This window comes from Mugil cephalus, chromosome 15, assembly GCF_022458985.1.
Source record: "Mugil cephalus isolate CIBA_MC_2020 chromosome 15, CIBA_Mcephalus_1.1, whole genome shotgun sequence".
NCBI lineage: Eukaryota > Metazoa > Chordata > Actinopteri > Mugiliformes > Mugilidae > Mugil > Mugil cephalus.
In genome coordinates, this window is record NC_061784.1 from 2,288,637 (window position 1) to 2,307,427 (window position 18,791).

General features: G+C 43.5%; 1 protein-coding gene across 8 annotated transcripts in view; it reads right to left on the reverse strand.

Moving 5' to 3' along the window:
* zmp:0000001168 (signal-induced proliferation-associated 1-like protein 2) overlaps positions 1 to 18,791 on the reverse strand; it is a 31,519-nt gene that overhangs the window by 10,431 nt on the left and 2,297 nt on the right. For 6 of the 8 annotated variants that reach the window (XM_047606328.1, XM_047606327.1, XM_047606330.1 and 3 more), the window contains exons 1-9: positions 7,859 to 8,015; positions 5,536 to 7,164; positions 4,850 to 4,974; positions 4,563 to 4,751; positions 3,516 to 3,690; positions 3,091 to 3,194; positions 1,981 to 2,138; positions 909 to 1,515; positions 547 to 821 (exon numbers count right to left, since the gene is read on the reverse strand). In XM_047606328.1, coding sequence (XP_047462284.1) covers positions 547 to 821; positions 909 to 1,515; positions 1,981 to 2,138; positions 3,091 to 3,194; positions 3,516 to 3,690; positions 4,563 to 4,751; positions 4,850 to 4,974; positions 5,536 to 6,643 — 2,741 coding nt within the window. In that variant the 5' untranslated portion in view covers positions 6,644 to 7,164; positions 7,859 to 8,015. Of the gene's footprint in view, positions 1 to 546; positions 822 to 908; positions 1,516 to 1,980; positions 2,139 to 3,090; positions 3,195 to 3,515; positions 3,691 to 4,562; positions 4,752 to 4,849; positions 4,975 to 5,535; positions 7,165 to 7,858; positions 8,016 to 11,043; positions 11,175 to 18,791 lie in introns of those variants that run through there. The other 2 variants (XM_047606325.1, XM_047606326.1) reach the window with 2 other exon arrangements.

Below are 18,791 nucleotides of genomic sequence, written 5' to 3' on the forward strand. Positions count from 1 at the left end.
CTATCACGCACCATGACATTTCTGTGACAATTTGTGCTTTGTTGTCAAAGAAGAGCTTCAGTGTTGAAATATAAATAAACCAGGGGTGTTCTCTGAGGATGCTGCCAGCTTTGAAATGTTAAGCTAACTGAGAGCTGTAGCAGTGTCTGGTTTAATATTGGCTTATTTATCTTAACAGTTGTGTCCGCAGCTATTTCTACCATTTCTCTGATTTGGGCTGAATGGAGAGTGCTGGTAACGGTGGAACAGCCTGTGCCAGGGTGATTAAAGATCATTAGAGGGATTGATTGGTTGATGGCCAGCTGGTGTGACACTGACTGCAGGCTGTCATCAACAGCAGAGTGAGTTTAGACTTGTCCCACTAACCCCTCTCTTTTGTTGTTGACCCCTCTCTCACCACTGCTTTGAGACTAATCTTCACTTTCTGCATCTAGTTTCATACTCACGAGCCCCTTCTCCCGTCTCACTCCCTGTCTGTTGACCTAAATATGCGCCCTCCCCCTCTCTCTCTCCCTGGCTCCTCCTTCTGGTTCCAGCCTCACCCACCTGCGAGGCTTGCCGTTCTCGTCGGGTGGGATGACAGTGATGTGGATCTTGTGCGCAGTGCGGAGGAGCCTCGTCCTTTCCTCTGGGCTCAGGTGAACGAGCGAGTGTCCGCACAGCCTCACCACACGAGCCCACAGCTGCAGGCCCCCGCTCTCGGCGTAGCAGAACCGCTGCAGCTCTGTCACAAAGCCCTCCTCGTTCATCAGGAAGCCAGGTTGGCCCACGCCGTCACGCAGAGGGGTGACCTCCAGCGCCTCACAGCCTCGCGTAACCAGCTGCAAAAGAGAAGACCAGGGTGAATGAACTGGGGACACATAACCAACCCGTTGCTACCCATTGCACATCAGGCCACAGTTACCCACCTCCAGCCTCTGCACCACCTCTCGGATGTCCTCTGACTGGCTCTCCATCGCAGCGATGGACACAGAGTCCCCGCGTTCATAGAAGATATCCAAGCAGGGCCCCCCCTCTTTAGTCTCTATCACTGCCTTCCAGCCAATGACATCCCGACATGAGCAGTTAAACACCACCCTGCGTGTGTACCTCTCAATGAGCACCACTGACTCGGCTGACACCCCGAGCAGACAGGGGAGCCTAAGCTCTGCTGTCTCTGACTCATCTCTGTTGCTGACCATCACCGCCCACACCAGCGCCCCGGCGCTGTGCAGCTCTGCTCCTTTAGCGCCCTTCAGCTTGTCCTTGCGCTTGCCACCCAGAGAAAGCAGGGGGAACTTGGTGGAGGAGTCAATGGGTGTGGTGGTGACATAGTTTTCCGCCAGGTCCTTCAGGTATTCCTGCCGCGTGCGCGTGGCCATGGAGCGAAACTTCTCAGACTTCTCAGCAGCGTTTTCAGCGTTCACTGCCTTCGCCAGGAGGAAGTCTCTGAAGGCAAGCGAGCGAGGGAATCGGGCCCCCTTAGGGAACAGGGGGCCAAATAATGGGATGTCTTTAGAGCGTGTTACAGCGATTCTGAGAGGAAGAGGAAAAAAAACAGGAATGAGAGTAAGAGAAAGTACAGTACAAACACTTAATCTGTGTCTTGTTTTCAGGGCTGGAGTGTGATGTGTGGTGCTCTGGAGCACTGCACAGATGTGTGTTTTTTTTTTTCCCTAAGCTGACCTACAACTACCAACACACACAATAACACCACAGTACAACACAATAACACGAATGAGCGGCGAAACATCTTCAAGAAAATTCTACAAGTCCAGTTGCCTTTCTTCAAACGCCTTTTGGATTACAATGACCTGGAAGACTGAGAACCTTCACAGACCCACAGTAACATGAATATCATGAAATTATACCATGATCAAAACTGTGTGTGAATTCTTTTTAGTTCACGTCTTCTAGAGAGATTCGGTCCACATGAAAGGAGAGTAAAGACCAGACAATATGTACAAATTTATTTATCAAGGGTCAAGAATGAAGTCGGACCTGTAGTAGGTGTTGTCAGTGCAGGGCTCGTGAACCTGAACGATGATGAAGACGTGTTGGAAATGGGAGCGGATGGACTTTGGAGTAAAGGGCAGAGCGCCTGGCTCCTGGAACACGATCGTGACTATGTCGTTACCGATGTGCCGCTTCCGCAGCAACTGACGAGACAAAACACAAACACAGAAAAATTAATTAAACTGTCAGTCATTAGAGGAAATTAAAACTAGGGGCACATCAAGCTGCACGCATATGCCTGGTTTTAATGTAATTATTTTGGGTTGTAATGGTGATGTTGTGACTGTATTAGTTACTGGAATGGAAGTGTAGACATCTGCTAATTACGTGTATCCCCTTTAATTATATAGACCTCACAGAAATAAAACAAAATGAACAAAAGGATTATGAAACATGATGTTCAATGAAAAGAACTGAGGAGAAGTCCAAGAACCTAAAGCTAAGTTCAAATAAGCTGCTGTAAATATGACTCAGTGATTATGCAGAAACTTTTTTTTTTGTAGAATACCAGTTCTTTCAAAATGAAAGGGATTAAAAATGATGTGAGATATTCATACACATTTAACAGTAGATTATTTGACTAAAACCATCAAAATCAAAGACTGTTTTAAAGAGGCATTCAAGGGATTTGCCATGACCAGGTTTTGTTTTATTTTATTTAAGTCTTTAATCTGTATAAGTATGCCATGTCCAGTGTCTTTGTGAATGGCAGAAAACAGGCTTAAACCATATCCAGCACACTATGAGGCACCAGCCGGCTGAACAGGAAGGAGAGTGCCTGCAAGGCAGCAGTGGGTACCTACACGGTGGGAGTGAACACTGGGGGGCAGGATTTTTATGTCATGCTTGCAGCGGAGTACAGAGGCTTTCTCTAAAGCCTTTTACCAAAGCATGAGAGTCTGAACAGAGATGGGTAATGATGGTTGTACAGGGACTGATGCAATCTTTTAAAGAATAGAGAAGAAACCTTTGAGGAAAATGGTTTTCTGTGGAAGCCAAGAGATGAATACGTGTTTGAGGAAGTGGGTCTGCGACTCAGTGAACATGAAAAGGAAACCATGTGTCAAATATCTGTTAGTTTAGGGTTTATTTTACCTGCTGTGTGTTGTTAGCCGTGTAGGGTAGCATAGTGGACACATGAAACATAATCTCATAGTCCTGGTAGCGCGTGTAGAGGGAGTGCGTTCCAGTTGAGTCCGCTGCACAAGCACAACACAAAGAAACACACGGGAAGAGATTTACCAGAATCAGTCATCATGTCTGAACGAAAAAGGCTAAAACTGTCACAGGTAGGTTCAAATCTGCCCCATTTGCTATTCTCTGCTGCGCACTGAAGGGAAAACAGCTCTGAGATAATCAGCAGTGACTATGCTATTTTGCAGACATTACTCAGATTACATGTGGCTAGATAGGAGTTATCTTAGGCTGTCAGTGCAGCACTGATGCCCTTCAGATAATGGCACTGCGACAAAGTGAGATGTGGCCAATAGATCAGGGTGTAGGGCACGTTTTCAGCTCACTCCTGTTGTCCAGCTGAGCTCGGTATTTCTCCCAGCCCTTCAGCCGCACCCGCTCCCCGAGCAGATCCAGAAACTCTTCAAATGCTGGTCCTGAGCTCTCATTGTTGTACATGTCTTCCTCTGAGCTCTGCCCGGCCCGGCAGTACATCACGCCAACCTTTCTCTGGAAGTTCAGCTACAATGGAAGACAGAGACAACAGGATATATTGTACATTTACAAATGTATGTCGTTTTTTCATTCAAACTGCTTCACTTTTCCAGTTCATAAAGAGTACATTTCTGGATAAAATGCCTATACGAGTTCCAACTGCTGAATGGTATAGCTCATACAAGCACATAAGACAGTGTATATGTTAATTCTCGTTCTAAACTAGTTAAACTAGTAACAGTAAAGAGAGTGGGCTTAAATATTTGGAAACTTGTGCAATGTAATATATTTTTTTGTCTTAATAACGAAGAAATATCAATAGATTTCAGATTGGTATCAGATTCATTAAATGTTTGTTGATAATGGATTTTCAAAGACTGGTTATTTTTATATTATTAGTTGGAGTTTTTTTTCTTCTTTCTTTTTTGTTTTCAGACCCAGTAATTTGAATTCTATGGACAACTTGCAGTGGGCTAAACATTTTGGGTTGGAAAATCTGGAAAAAGAAACGTGTAAATGAATGTTAATCAGTAATTATTTACAGAAACAATTCAAAAAGGAAAAAGAACAAAAAGGAGAGAACCTAAAATAGCAGTTACTCCCAGTGATACAATGGAGTCAAAAACAATGAAATGAGAGCTTATAGTTCACAACCTGTTTGTCTGTAGAAAGTGGGAACAGACCAAATTAGCTGTGGTCCTCCACAGTAACAAAAGCAATAATTTTCACACCTGACTGATTGGTGTGGTCAGCTGGTTTTATGATTTTTCAACCAAAAAAAAAATGTTTTGGACACTTCTGACCTGAAAACAGATGCCAATTCTTATTATTCAGTGTCCTGTAAAGTGTCTCTCCTGACATTCAGAAGTCTTTAGTATCACAGTTGTGGCATTACTCACCCCCTGTTCATCCAGCTTGAGCAGGGTGTCCCTGACCTTGGGGGAGTTGGAGGCCAAGCGAAGGCAGTGCAGGTTCAGTTCAGGCATGATGAACTCAAGCAGCCTCTTGGGAGACAAGCCCCTGGGCGTTGTGTGACGAGCAGCAGAGGGCACCGACTCCTCCATGATGGAGCCTCGCAGGGTCTTCATCTGAGGGGACGATTCACATTCAGGACACATGCAGTCAAATCAATGTTACACACACTGGACCTAAAGAGAGCTCAGAGAGGGGAAAAGTGGCAGTTTACCTCTGTGGTGCGGAAGATGATTCTGTAATTGTACTGAGCTCCGCTGGATGCTTCCTTCTCCTCCCGACGGAAACTGATGGCCACTGGACCAAGTCGATCATCCATTCCAAAGAAATTCTGATGTTCTGTAATGAGGTTATTACAGACAAATAAATAGTGAGAAGCAAGTGTCTGAGTGAAAGAGTGTTCATTTTAAAATATGAGGATTCTCATATTTCATTTTGTGAGAATAAAGGCCCCTCTTCAACTGATCTTCAAACCACCCTTGACTGCAAGGAACAGCCACTGAAATGTTGAATTAAAAACCTACCATACAGTTGGTTATTATATCCATCAAATCAGAGATCCAGTAACAATCACTGATTCTGATAAGTAGTGTAAAGCTTTAAAGAGGTAGGACTGGACTCTTATCCTATGCAAATAGCCTAAGTGCAGAAAGAGCTATTGTTTCTTTGTACAGTGAACTTTCACAGGTTAGCAACACAATCTACATCCAGGCAAGAATTGAAATGGCCCCCTACACTCCCTTGAGAATAGAGAGTACCTACTGTGACCTACTCCTCCTCCCTACAGATTTTCACACGGTCCCTAAATGATAAGATAAAGACTGCCACTACTTAGACTTTCTGGTAAGTAGCTACATAAATGGCTTTTGTTTCTTTGATGCACTGCAGTGTAGCACATACCTTTCATGTAGAAATATTTGCGATAGTAATGGGCTCCCAGATCAGCATGCTCTATGAAGTAGTTGCTCTTGCCCTGCTGTTGGACGTGGCTTTCTCTGGGCTCCTCTAGGACCGAAACTGCATCGTTGGGAGTTCGCAGGCTTGACCAGAGTCCCCTCCTGCCCTGGGATCGACCCAAGCCCACCTGCTCTTCTCCCCCTGTCTCATTGCGGAAATGGGGACAGCTGAGGAGGAGCTCGTTATCATTGCCATCCCCTTCATCCAGCAGTGACTGCTCAGGGTCATCTGCATTCCCCCCGTTGCCTCCCCCACCCTGTGCAGGTGAGGAAGGGGTGGACTGAGAGAGGGGGCGCAGCTGGGAGGCAGCTGAAGCCCCTGAGGTGATGTTCTTTTTCCGTCCAATGCTGTCTCTATTTGTGGCAGCCTCGGTGAGGTCAAACAGGATGCTCTGAACATCATAGTGGGCAAAGTTCCTCACCCAGGCTCCGCCCCCAAGGTTGTCATAAGGGCCTGGTTGAGGGATCTGAGGGGCCACAGGTTTGGACTTCTTACTAAGACCTTCAGGTTTTGGTGGCTTGGCAGGTTTTGGAGAGTCCCCTGTGGAACTGGACAAACCCCGGAAGAACCCATCAGGCTCTGGGGGGTCACCGTGCAGTCCTAAAAGAAGGAAGGGATCTTTGAATCGGAGGGCATTCGGACTCATGGGCCCCTGGTCATGTGCGCTCGGTTCTTGGGCTTGAGTCTGCCTCTCCAGTGACGACAGGCTGCCATATTCCCTGTGTAGAAGCACCCCTGAGTCCCCCTGAGCTGCACCCACCTTCTCACCAACAGCACGGACTGCTTTCCCCCCTGCCTTCCCGGAGGAGTCCAAGTCTCCTAAGGTTACATCGCTGTTACTTCTTTGCATGATGTGGCCCCGGCCCACAGACCGCAAGTTCAGCCCCACACGGCTGGGGGTGAGACTGTCTGCCTCCGCTCCATCACCATCCCTCCTGGGTGGCCACTCCACTACACTTGCTTCTCTTTTGTGGTCAAAGTTGACGGCGGCAATAGGGGGCCGCACGTTCTGACGGCGAAACTTCCGTATGAAGAGGTCATCTGACTGCATGGTGCCTGAGAAACTGACTCCAGTCCAGTGAGTATGTCTCCACTCTGCTCCAGAGCTTTCTGCTGTCCCAGTTAAATTTTTGTCCTGGTCTCTATGGTGCTGGTGTGAAACAGGAACACTGTGCACGAAGATTAAAAACCCAGTTGTGTGAAAGCAACAAAGGTAGTCCTCATTCACACCACTTAAGATGGTTAAACTTAGTCAACCCTGGGGTTTTCGTAGGGGCTTCTGTGAGATGCCACACTTTGTCAGTGAGTTCTTGAGTGTGAATGACAAAGAGAGAGGAGAAAATGCGACTGTTGCTTGCTGCAGGGATCCATCCAAATATGCAGATGTGTATTTGGGTGGTACTCCAGTTGCGGGGTGCTCCTTCCTGTGGCGTGAGGATGAGAGGATCATCACTGGAGCTTGGCTCTCTGTCCTCGGTGTAAGAGAGGCTCTGTCTGTATCAACCCTTCTAACATGGCTTCCATTTGTTTGCACTCTTCAGTGCCTGCAGCCTCCCTTTTGGTCTTAACCACCTGTATATAAAGAGACAAAAGGAAACATGTTTGTTAGCCTCTTCCTCTTCACTCACTCATAACTTTACAATTTTTATTAACAGCTTAATATTAAACCCATACTAGCCTGTTGGTGAGTGCCCAGAAGAATGGCTTTGATAAACAAGTACTGAAGTAAAGCAGCAAGCAGGTCTGACGTGGGTTTTATTTATAAGTAGTACCTCTGTTTTCTGTTTTTTTTTTTCTCATTATTATTCTTTCCTTAGATACTTTCCGTTCCACAGTTTCCCTAAATAGTTCCATAGCAAACTTAATGCTCACCATATCCACCCTGCACACGCTCACAATAGACAGTATTAACAGAGGGGAGGGGGCCTTCCTGGCTTATTGACGGTTTGCCAGCATACACGAGAAATAAGTGTAAACTGTCTCTCGCCTTCACATACGTTCACACATAAGACACATAACAGTGCGACTGTTTTGTAGTTTACTCCTGCTGCCAGTACGGAAAAGAATATATGAGATGAGTAATAATAGCAGAAACATTCGTATCTGCTGATATATTATTAGATGAAATACGATATTATTGTCATCACCTCCAGAGGTTAAGAGTCACTTAAAGGCATCAGCTTTGAGCTAAAGACTACGAAGCAGTGTGCTTCCTTTTTTTAACCCCTGAAAGAATTCATCGTATCAAGATTCGATTGTAACTTACCCACAGAGTGGATTTTGTTATAGCACAGATCAACAGCCAGTTTCAGTCACCATTTATCGCTCAAGCTCTGTCTTTGACCAAACTGACGTCAATCAACTCATGCTGAAACCTTTTGTCGCTCTCAATAAGGTACGAGGCTTCTTCCTGTCTAGTTTTTTCACATGCGTCTCCTCGCTCGTGCTTGCAGCCTGAACAGCAGGTGCAGTGGTGCAGAGCTGCTACCAGAAAAAGCTAGATACACAAACACGCGACCATGTTTCCATCACTTCAGAGGACATCGCCTTTGACTTGCATTTACTTCCTGCAGACTAACCATAACCATAACCACTATTCGCTTTAAGCTAAGCCTTACTCTAAACTTTCCCCAAGTCTCCAAAATGTCGAATGTTAAAAATTAGTTTGGTCCCCAAACGTGAGATGAGACCTCGCAATGTGAAAACTTATTTAGGTCCCCACAACATGAGTATTACATGTGCACACACGTATACTCACAAGACAAAAATACCGTAAAGTGAGGAAGTCACAAAACATCTTTGTTTCCTCTCGTTGCCTGCTTTTACACTCTCTCCATTTCCTCACAAGAGAATGTAGCGAAATGCCCTCAAACAAATATGGATGTTAACAGTGACTGTTTTAGTTCTGCTCTTTTAGTGCTATCTTCTGTGCCTATTTTCCTCATTACTATTTGACAGAGTGATAAATAACAGCAATTAAAATTTTTGTATTGGGGAATTGCATATAATGTAATTAACAATAATTTATTTTTCAAATCGCCAAACTCGCAATAACCCAATCTTATGTTAATTCATCTTGCAGCCACCAGCGCTCTCATTTCAGATGGTCATGTTGAGGTTTTTACCGCGTATAGCAACATTAATATGCATTTGTGTTTCGTGGTAAGACTTAAAAAAACATGTAATGTATCTGAGGACATTATGCAACCTTAAAGTGAGCGCAGTGTGTCTTGCGATTAATGTGCAATGTCTAATCGAATCATTTATTTCCACAAATTTCCAGAACCAACACAAATTACATGGCCATGGCATCCAGACACTGTATTAATATAGATAGTTACAGAGGTAGTTGAAAGGTAGTCACACTTCTTCATTTTTACTCTAGTTGGTACAGTGACTCTTTTTTTGTGCATTGGCACTTCTCACAAGCTGCAGATGCTATTTTGTTCCCTCTCTGTATCAGGTTCTCTGGACGTTTCACAAAGGCCCTAAATAAATTGCATTACGCAGAGGACGAGGGACTAGATATGGCTCACCGGTTCCTGCAGAAGACATGCACTAGAGGGCAAAAAAATGTATACTTTGTTTAGCACCTGTGGCTGGTAAAGGCTCCTCTCTCCTTCACAATTTAAGACATTTCCGGCTGTGTGGGTTTCCCCATCTGACACACAAGTGCTAGTTCACACAGAGCAGCCTCTGTGCACAGTCTATACGTGCCAAGGCTTTTGACATTAAAAACCTGCTCATGTCTATCTGGGAACTCTCAAATGTTCTCAAAAATAATGTCGGAAAACGTTATATGTGTGCAATCATATGTTGCAGCACCTTCTCTGTGTTTCACAATGCCTTGTAAAAGAAAAGGACAAGCATTCTCTTTTTTCTTTAAACCACAGATTGCCTTTGTATAGTTCAAAAAAACAAATGGGACCTAAAAGGTCGGCCAAAAATACTCCTGACCTCCACCAACACACAGCACAAGATGACACTTATAACTCACTACCTTTGCAAAAATCATGTGCTCTTGAGCTTCTTAAGACCCTCGAACTACGAATCAGTCCTTGTTTCCATAGCAACCTGCGTGGCGCCACCCTCTCTATGTAGTATTCAGTCCACCAGAGCTTTATAAAAACCCTGTGTACTCTGCCGAAATCGCTCCACTTTCATCAAACACACGACGCTCGACTGATGATGCCTGTGCTGTTGACCTTGGTCATTCTCCTCAGCAAACCATGAGAGCAAAACAATGTCAACTGGGCGGAAAATGACCCTGACGTTTAACTGCACATGGATAAAACTGAAGACCGACTGAAAAAACCTTTCCCTAATTCTCAGCTTTCTCTGCACCATAGTAACAAACGGATATTATGTGTTTATTGGATCCAAAATCAATAAGGATTTGGTGATTGGAGAAATAAAAGTCTGGAAGGAAAACATCATTGTACCTTACAAACATGAGAAATGACCAAGGAGGCACTGTATCGGTAAACATTAGCATGTGTCTTTTAGTAAAGTATCAAAACCACAGATTTTAAAAACACATTAACACACGTTATTCATGTTACTGTGTTTTTGAAAATTGTAGTTTCAAAAACTTCAAGCTCCCTCTCAAGGTGCTCAGGAACTGTTTCACCTGCACCATAAAGAGCATCTTGTGTGGGAGCATCACCACCTGGATGGGAAACTGCACCAGGACCATCAGGCCAATGTTTCCGCTGTGTGAGGACAAAGACAGACAGGCTGAAGAAGAGTTTTTACCCCCATGCCATCCGTCTGCTCAGCTCTGAGCTTTAACTGGACTTAAACACCATTAAGTGCATTACTGCACATTATTCACACAGCTGCTTTCAAATATTGTAAATCCATGTATATATGAGCTACACCCTTTTAAGTTCACATCTCAGGTGTACAGTTTATATTTTATCTTACTTTGTTCAATTTTATTTTATTTAATTTTTCTACATCTTCACTACTGTTTCTACTGTAGTACTGCAGGTACAACAATACATTTCACTGTGCATTGTATTATTTATAACTTTGCATGTCACAAATCTTACAACACAATATGTGCAGAAGTGACTTGGTTCATTTATTATCATATCTATCTAAGAGTTTGGTAACCTATCCCACACAAACTGTGTATCTATCCATTGGCTCACTCAAAACCTCATATTTTTAAGATATTAGAATTTGCAGATGTTGGATTAGTTCCTTATTTATTTTAATTTAAATCTGAAAAGGAATCACAAAGAATATGTAACACAAAATTATTTGCATTAAGCAGTGAACTACAGTACATTATCTGTCAGGTGTTTTGATATCTAACCAGCAAGAAGACAGTTTCCTTCTGTGTTACTGCTCTGTGAGAGAAAATAATACGTAAAGATTTAATTAGTTCTCTGTAAAAGAGTTTCGATCACAAATTAGTGTCTAATGTTGTCATTGTTTTCTTACCATTTGTGATATGTGACGTCCTCAATCAGATCTTCATCATTTCACACCAGTGTTTAAAATACACACAACTGACAGCTTCGGCAGCAACTTCTGTCTGAACAGAAACTGTTCAGTGTTACCACTATAGAGAAGTGTGATATACCTTACGTAGAAGTACAAAGTGAAGAGGAACTGAATATTTTGTCCCTGCCCCCTCAAGTTTCTGCTTTATTTATTTGGGAAGCTGTTGTATTTCCTGATACAACCCGACAATTTAAACGTCACTGAACAGCACATCCTCTCAGCTCAACGAAACTGCATCATTTAAACAGAACAAACACTCTGCCAGGCCAGAAAAAAAAGAAAATACAAATTACTAAGAACCAGCTTATTTTTTTTTCCAAGGAAAACCTGGCTTAAACCAACCGTATAATGTATAATCATAAATTGATTATTTCATAATAGCAGGACTGACTGAGTGGCAATAAAAAAGGACTTAATGATATCATGAAGGCTCGAGACAATAAACAGCAATGGAAAGCTCTTTTTTTCAAAAGCTTTCAGGACAGCTAATTGAAGTCCGATTGTAAATTGCTTTTGGTTCAATCATTCTGTATCTCACTGGTTCAAAAACACACACTTAAATTTTGCATGTGAACACTTGCTGAACTAAAAGGAGTTTATCTCTTCTGTGAATTCAGCAGACAACTGTCTTAAACTATAGGCTGATGTTGTAGCTCGCTGTCCATGCAGAGGCTGCTGCAGAGATATCAGGTGGCAGCGCACATCAACAAGAAGGCAAACGCTCCATTCAGTAATAGCTGCATGGACTCGCCCACATCCACATTTCTCCATGTCAATCACAGTAGATGAAAACTATCCCTGACCCCTGATGCTCCCCGAGCCACAACTCTACCACCACATCACCGGATATCACATGAGCCTCCACTGGTCAAATGCTTTTCTCTGTTTTATTGGCTTTAAGGAGGAAATGAACAGAATTTGATTCTGGGATTTCTGGCATGACTCTACATCATTTGCCATAAACAGTCCTGCCTGCCACCCACACTAAAGTTTATCACATGAAATCAGCCATGGATCAGAACTTCTGGTCATAACTGTTCACGCTATTTCATTTATTTATTGAATAGCTGTCTGCTTATTAGAGCTATACTTTAGATGAATTAGAAACAACAAACACAATCAACTCATTCTGTTTCTTTTTTTATGACCCAGACATACAGCTGATGTTCTCCAGGATTTACATTTATATATATATATATATATATTAAAGATCTGGAGCATCTGCTAAGACCACTTGAAGGCGGCTGCCTCCTGCTGTCCACAGATTCCCCCACGGTACAAGAGCCAGTCTCCATCCCTGAGAAATTCAATAATGCGTGTAGACAGCACTGTTTAATCCTGTGTCTCAGAAGTCAACCTGTGGACAGTAATGACCTCAGTGTAGTGCTCAGATCATCAAGTTAAAACACACTAGACAAAATCTGTGTGTGATCTCGTGTCAATCAGAAGTGACAACACTGTCTCCTAATGTTGTGACATTTTGTGACGTAATGGAAAGGTAAAATGACATACATAATACATGTTAGGGTTTCACTCTACATCTCCGTGAATGAACTAAATTCAGATTTTCACACTTATGAACTCTTATGACTATTATGGCAGATATGCATCTGCTGAAAGGAGAACGTTTGTCAGCACTTACCTAAAATTAGATTTTAGGAGGAAGACGACTTACAAGTGTGATATGGAAATTTGAGGCCTGCACTACACGTACACTAAGAATGGACTTTTAGAATCAGATACAATCATTTTTCAATGTGAGTGAGGAGGTGTATATTACGTTATAAGAATTTCTTACGGTGAAATCATATTAGACGCACATTACACGAAGCAGGTTATTTTTATACATATCTCTGTGCACACCCACAGGAAATCTATAAGGATCACATCTCTGTCCTTGAACATTCCTTATTGTCTTTCTGCAACAGATACACATTAAAGGGCCGTTACTGCCCAAGGTAAAAGTTTAGTTCAACTGATGACAGTAAGTGGGTCCAGTTTCCATGTTAAGTCCAGGGCAAGGTTAATGGGCCTCTGGTGTACAACGTCAGGACACAAGCTGAAGAACAGAGGAGTCAAATTAGACATGCACTGTTTTGGGGAAGTCATGGCCGGTTGACTTATTCTGCTCCGGCTCATGCAAGTCTGCGTCCTGTGAAACAGGAAGAGACGTGTGACTCTTGAACTCAGGGAGGATGGATGTCGTCATCGTTTCTGCTCAACACTTCCACACCTACAGGAGACAGGCGGCAGCGGTTCAGCATGAATGAGCAGATTTCTGTTTTCTGCCAGGTACTGAAGTCTACCCACCCTTCGTCTCATGTTTTTAATTCATAATTAGCGCTGACGGTGACTTCGTTTGAAGTGCAAAAGAAAGATTGCGTTCCAATCTTGAACGATTGAGATTTGATCTGTTTTCCCTTCAGGTGAAGCTGCAGCAATCGGCTTAACAGCTTAGCAGCAATTACGTCTGATCAGTGACAAAAGTTTTGCTCTCACTGTGGGCTTATCAAGTCACACAACACATCAGGCTGAAGCAGTTGGTCAGACCTTCCACTTGTGTAGTTGTGTAATAAACCACAATGCGATATGACGCAAGGAGCATTTCAAAGCAGCAACTGTTTTGGGACTTGAGGTGAAAATGACACATGAAGATGGAGCAATGTTACTGTAGTTAGAGACTTATCAGACATCTTTTCTTCCAGAGGTCCAGCCTCGTAGTCTGGAGCTGCTCTAGTGTCACCATCTATCCTTATAGTTAAAAGCTGCCTTGCGGATTCTTAACCACAAAGTCTAAATCAACTCCTAATAGTGATTGATTTTGGTAAATGTAAAACCAGGCTCAGTCTCACTCTCATTATTGATTGTACGCAACACTGCTACATCTGAGATAAGGTTGCATTCCTGCTTTGCTTCAGAATATGTGACACCGTCCTGAAGTAGCTGCAGTGCTTTTAAGAGCGTAAATGTGCATTAATGTGGCTGGATTCGATTCAGAAAATGAGTTCATTCTAATGCCCAGCACTTGCTCCAGGCATCCTCAATCTCCCCCCACCACCACCACCACCACACTGCGGACAGTGAATTGGGCCAAGTCCAGAGGCTTCTAAGTGGATAGCGCTGCTGCACTCTCTTCTTCTTGTAATGTGTTTTATCTCTTTTTCATTCAAACTGTTTTGCAAACGTCAGTCTCAGCTATTGGTCCCTAAAGACACATAAGCCTGTATCCTCTGCACCTGGTGCTCAATGGGCCAGTTTAAAAAAAAACAACAGCAACAAAAAAAAAAAAACAGTATAGCTTTCAAGGTGACAGAAGGCTTTTCAAGAATCTCACAAAAATGTCTGCCATTACTGTGAGCAGTGTTTTACTGTGACAGAAACTGGTACCCCGGTGTATGACCAGTTTGATCGTGCCAATGATAATGGTTCATGTAGGCAATTCTGCACACATTGTTGCCTTTAATGTTAGTAATCATCACTGATTCGTGAACACATGCCCTAATTATGTTTTCACCGCATTTCTAAGTGATGCTGACAGACATCAGAAGAGCATCATTTAAAGAAGCAGTGTTTAATAATTTCCTTCAACTATGAGCCCTATCCTCTCTCATCTGTTAATGAATATATAACACTGCCTGGATCTTATTCATATGTTTGAAAGAAGGGTGAGATTAGCTCAAAAATATCTGGAGAGAGAAATATAGTAATGTAATATTGAATGTCTCTTCCTGCGAAAGCCCCAATCAACCAAAGAGTCAGTAAAAGACAGTCTTTGTCCGCTCTGCTCTCTAGCACTGTTGTTATGGTTCTGTGTGGCGGCCAGGACTTCCTCTAGGCTCCACAGGATAAAGCCGCCAATCCACACAATCAAACACTTTTATTTTCAAGGACATCTGCCCTTCTTTAGATATGTCCTTCAAAAGAAAAAAGAAAATAAGTCTTCTGGCTCATTCATTATTAATAAGGCTGGGCAAAGGGGGCGAGGGTTACCGTGACGTTAATTATTCATACGTTGGTCGCTCCCTCGTCCACTCCCGCACCACTGAGGATGCTCATGCAGACGCTGGAGCTGATTTGTTATGAGTTATAACTATGTCTGCGTCTGTGTCTGCTCCGTGGATGCGCTCCCCGTCTCTTACGGTACGTCACTATGGTTAAGCTCATCTGTCGTGTGACTTCCACGCCGTCTGGTCTGGTTTCAGTTCATTTTTTTGCTGTCTTTTTGAAAATGACAAGGTTTCTCCATGAGAAGCATGTTGCAAAAACTCGATACTTGAACCACAGAAGAAAGCAAATCAGTGCGGCCATTATTTTCTAATACGTCTACTAAGTGAACCTCCCCCCTCAGCTATAGCAAAGAGGAAGTAGACTCAGAAAAGCTCCTTCTATAGTATTGTCCATATTAAACCCTAACTTCCTCTTGCAATAAATAGCACAACCTGCAACTGATGCACTCGAATGTGTTCACTATTGTTTTTATAACATAACCTACGTGCTGTTCTGTTGTTTGACGATGGCATTTGCCATGACATTGCACTGCCACTTCTTGTGTATCTGAAAATACACTTTGTGGCGGGCTACGAGTGTGACGGAGGGACGGGCAGAGAGAGAGGGAGAGACAGAGAGAGATTTAAGGCCTGAAAGTTAGAGGTGGTCTGAGAACATGTGAGCCTTTGCTGACGCTATAAAACCGAGTCCAAGCCTTATAGATGTGGCCCACTGTCCACACAGCGACAGGAAGAACAGCTGTCCCTCTGCGACCGCCCTCTGTGTTTGTGTGTATGGGAGCATGGGTGTGTGTGAGCATGTGTGACAGGGAAAGGAACTGACCCTCAGCTTCATGACTGTATCTATTATGTTGAGATCAACGGTTCACTGTCAGCCCCCCCGTCATCTGTGCAAGCCGCTCTGCAGCAGAGGAAAAGAGATTGCTCAGTGCTGTTTTAATAACACTCTGAAGTGTTGCTCTACCTTTTCTACTCTGGGTGGAACACTGACCTCCTCTGCTTCCTCGCTGTCCTATTATAATATGGCCCATGAAATGGCTGCAGCTCTACCAAAACTCGCCCTCATTTTTGCAGCCTGAAGTCTTTGAACCGGAGGCTGCCTTCACTTACTTTCAGTGAGTGCTGCTTATGTACATCAGCAGGGAAAGGTCACTTCTAGATAATCACCATCAAACTTACAAGCTACACTGGTTCCGCCTATGTCCATGATGAGCTCAGCGGACGCAATTTGCTAACATTATTTGGGGAAATAGACTAGTCTCTTGTTGACTTTCACAAGCGTAGGCATCTGTAAACTCACCAATCAGACTTCCCTCTTTCTTAGAATTTAAGCTAGATAAAAATAATATGAACCGAACGAAGATGTGCAGCAAAACCCTCAGACGGGTTCACTGTTTCCAGCCTTTCCTCTGCCTGGTGGCATTGTGTCATTTACACCAGCAGCTCTGCACCTTCTGACCTACATAAAACACAGCAGCTCGTGCACCAATATGCTAAGTAGGGTGACGCAGACGGTGACTGGTTTACAGTTTTTCTGTGATGTTATGTGCGTATACTACGGTCAGGGGAAGGAACCCGCTCTGCACATCTGTGGCTTCACACTTGCAAACAAAGTCCGCTCCATTGTGAACTTCACCATAAAGTGATCAAGAATAAGGGGCAATGTGGCAGGACTTAAAGTCACAGCAAATGTGAGACATAAGTAAACTTTCATTCCTTTTTATGCCACTAAGATTGCATCTCTCAGTCAGTTTCCTGTGTGACCCGTATTGGCTGACAGACAACGTAGCACTCAGAGGTATTTACTGAAACTGCTCTCTCCCCTCATTGTTTCCTATTAGCGACGTCTTTAACATGTAAATGAAACTGAGGATGCAGCTTCCTTCTCATAGTTGTGACAGAACAAAGAGGCCTTTCAGTCTGAAATAAATCCGCTGATAGTCTCTAACATTTCACATATCTTCTCCAGAATAGAGTGCTTCATGAGGGTATTTTTAAACTCCGTTTCTGCCTTTTTGATCTCTATCGACCACGTATGGCGATGACGCGACGTGGTGCGAGCGTAGATGGCCGGCCCTGGTCTGCTTTCAGTGGCTCTAAATACCCCTGAGTGCACTTCTCCTGTAATGGCAACAAGAACAATGAGAATGAGCCAGTGCACCGCGTAACGTTTTAATGTATGTATGATGACATAACCAAGAGGGACATTCTGATTAAGCGTACAATACGCTTAAATGTATTTCTGGGAGGGGTATTTTGCAACATTGACAAAATTAAGGGATTTTGTGGGTTGCATGCACAACAGATGGGTACATAAATGTGCCTCATATAGACGGATATCCACATATTTTAGGACCATTACGTCAGACTTTGTTGTTACACATGCTTGCCTCAGTGACTATTTCTCTCCCTCTGCACAGAAGGTACAATAGCTATTGAGAGAATTACAGAACTAGTACTTGTTTTAATTAAAAATAGCTCTAAAATGTCATTCATATACACAAATAGCTTTAGGAAAATGGAGTAGCTATGAAAGTTATCTTGTGCAGGTGTGCCGAAAATACTGAGGAAGACTTAAGAGTTACTAAGTGCTACTTTTAAAGAAGACAATAGTCGCTACATAGCCAGTGAGAACTGAAGTAGAACTGATAAAGAATTTCGCTGAATATTTGCCATAATAGTTTGTCATAACTGTGCAGTACTGCTTTATCTGAATCATGAGTCATTCTCCTCGATTTTCAGTTTTTGTATGCTTCTTTCTATTTGCGCTACTGGTTCGTGGTTTCAAAAAGGCGTCAGCCCCCAACAAAAGCAGTTAGGGCTGATCTTCCATTAAGATGGTCAACAGGGCACAGGTGTCAACAGGGGGCATGAGCTGAGAGGATCCAGCCAGTGGTTTTCACCGCCAGCATCCTGCCATCCGATGCAGGGGAAAGCTCTGCCTGTCCGACTGCCCTCCTCGCTGAGTCCCCGCAGGGAGCCTGCCAGGGTGTAGCCATGCAAAATGACTCCAAATGAGAGGAATGATACGATGCTGAGTCAGACCAGAACAAAATCTGCCTAGTAACCTTACGACAAGCTCATCTAAATCTAGACGACTGGGTGCAAAGCCAGATCAAGTCACTTTTTGTCCAATTATGCGATGCATACCAGGACACTCTTGTATGGTGCAGTGCAAAATAAAAGCAGTGTTTTGCCTTTAACCTGATTTTCCATCATGTTGTCAAATGACGATTACTGATTGTTGACTATTACTAGATATTTGCTGAATTTCTGTGAACAGGGAGTCATTTCACTCCCTGTTCTGACTCTGTTCTGTACAGAAACAGGATAGACAATGTGAACTAAGGTTTAAATCCTGACAGAGAGAGTGCTTCAGAACATATTAGCGCTGATCTACCAGCTACATGGTTTCTGATGTCAAAGGCCACGGCTGGCATAAACAGTGGCAGAAGGAGCATAGGATTAATCTATGGCAGTGAGAAACAAAGAGAGCGATCTGACTACACGCGGTGGACACATGCACACAGTCAAGCCTTCCTGTTTGGCCGATCGATTTGAGAATCTACTGTCATTCTGTAGCCTCTGCTACTAAACCCGCAGTCCCGCAGAGGAAACATCTCATGAGAAACAACACCCACAGGTATATGTAGATGATGACATGAAACAACAGAAATA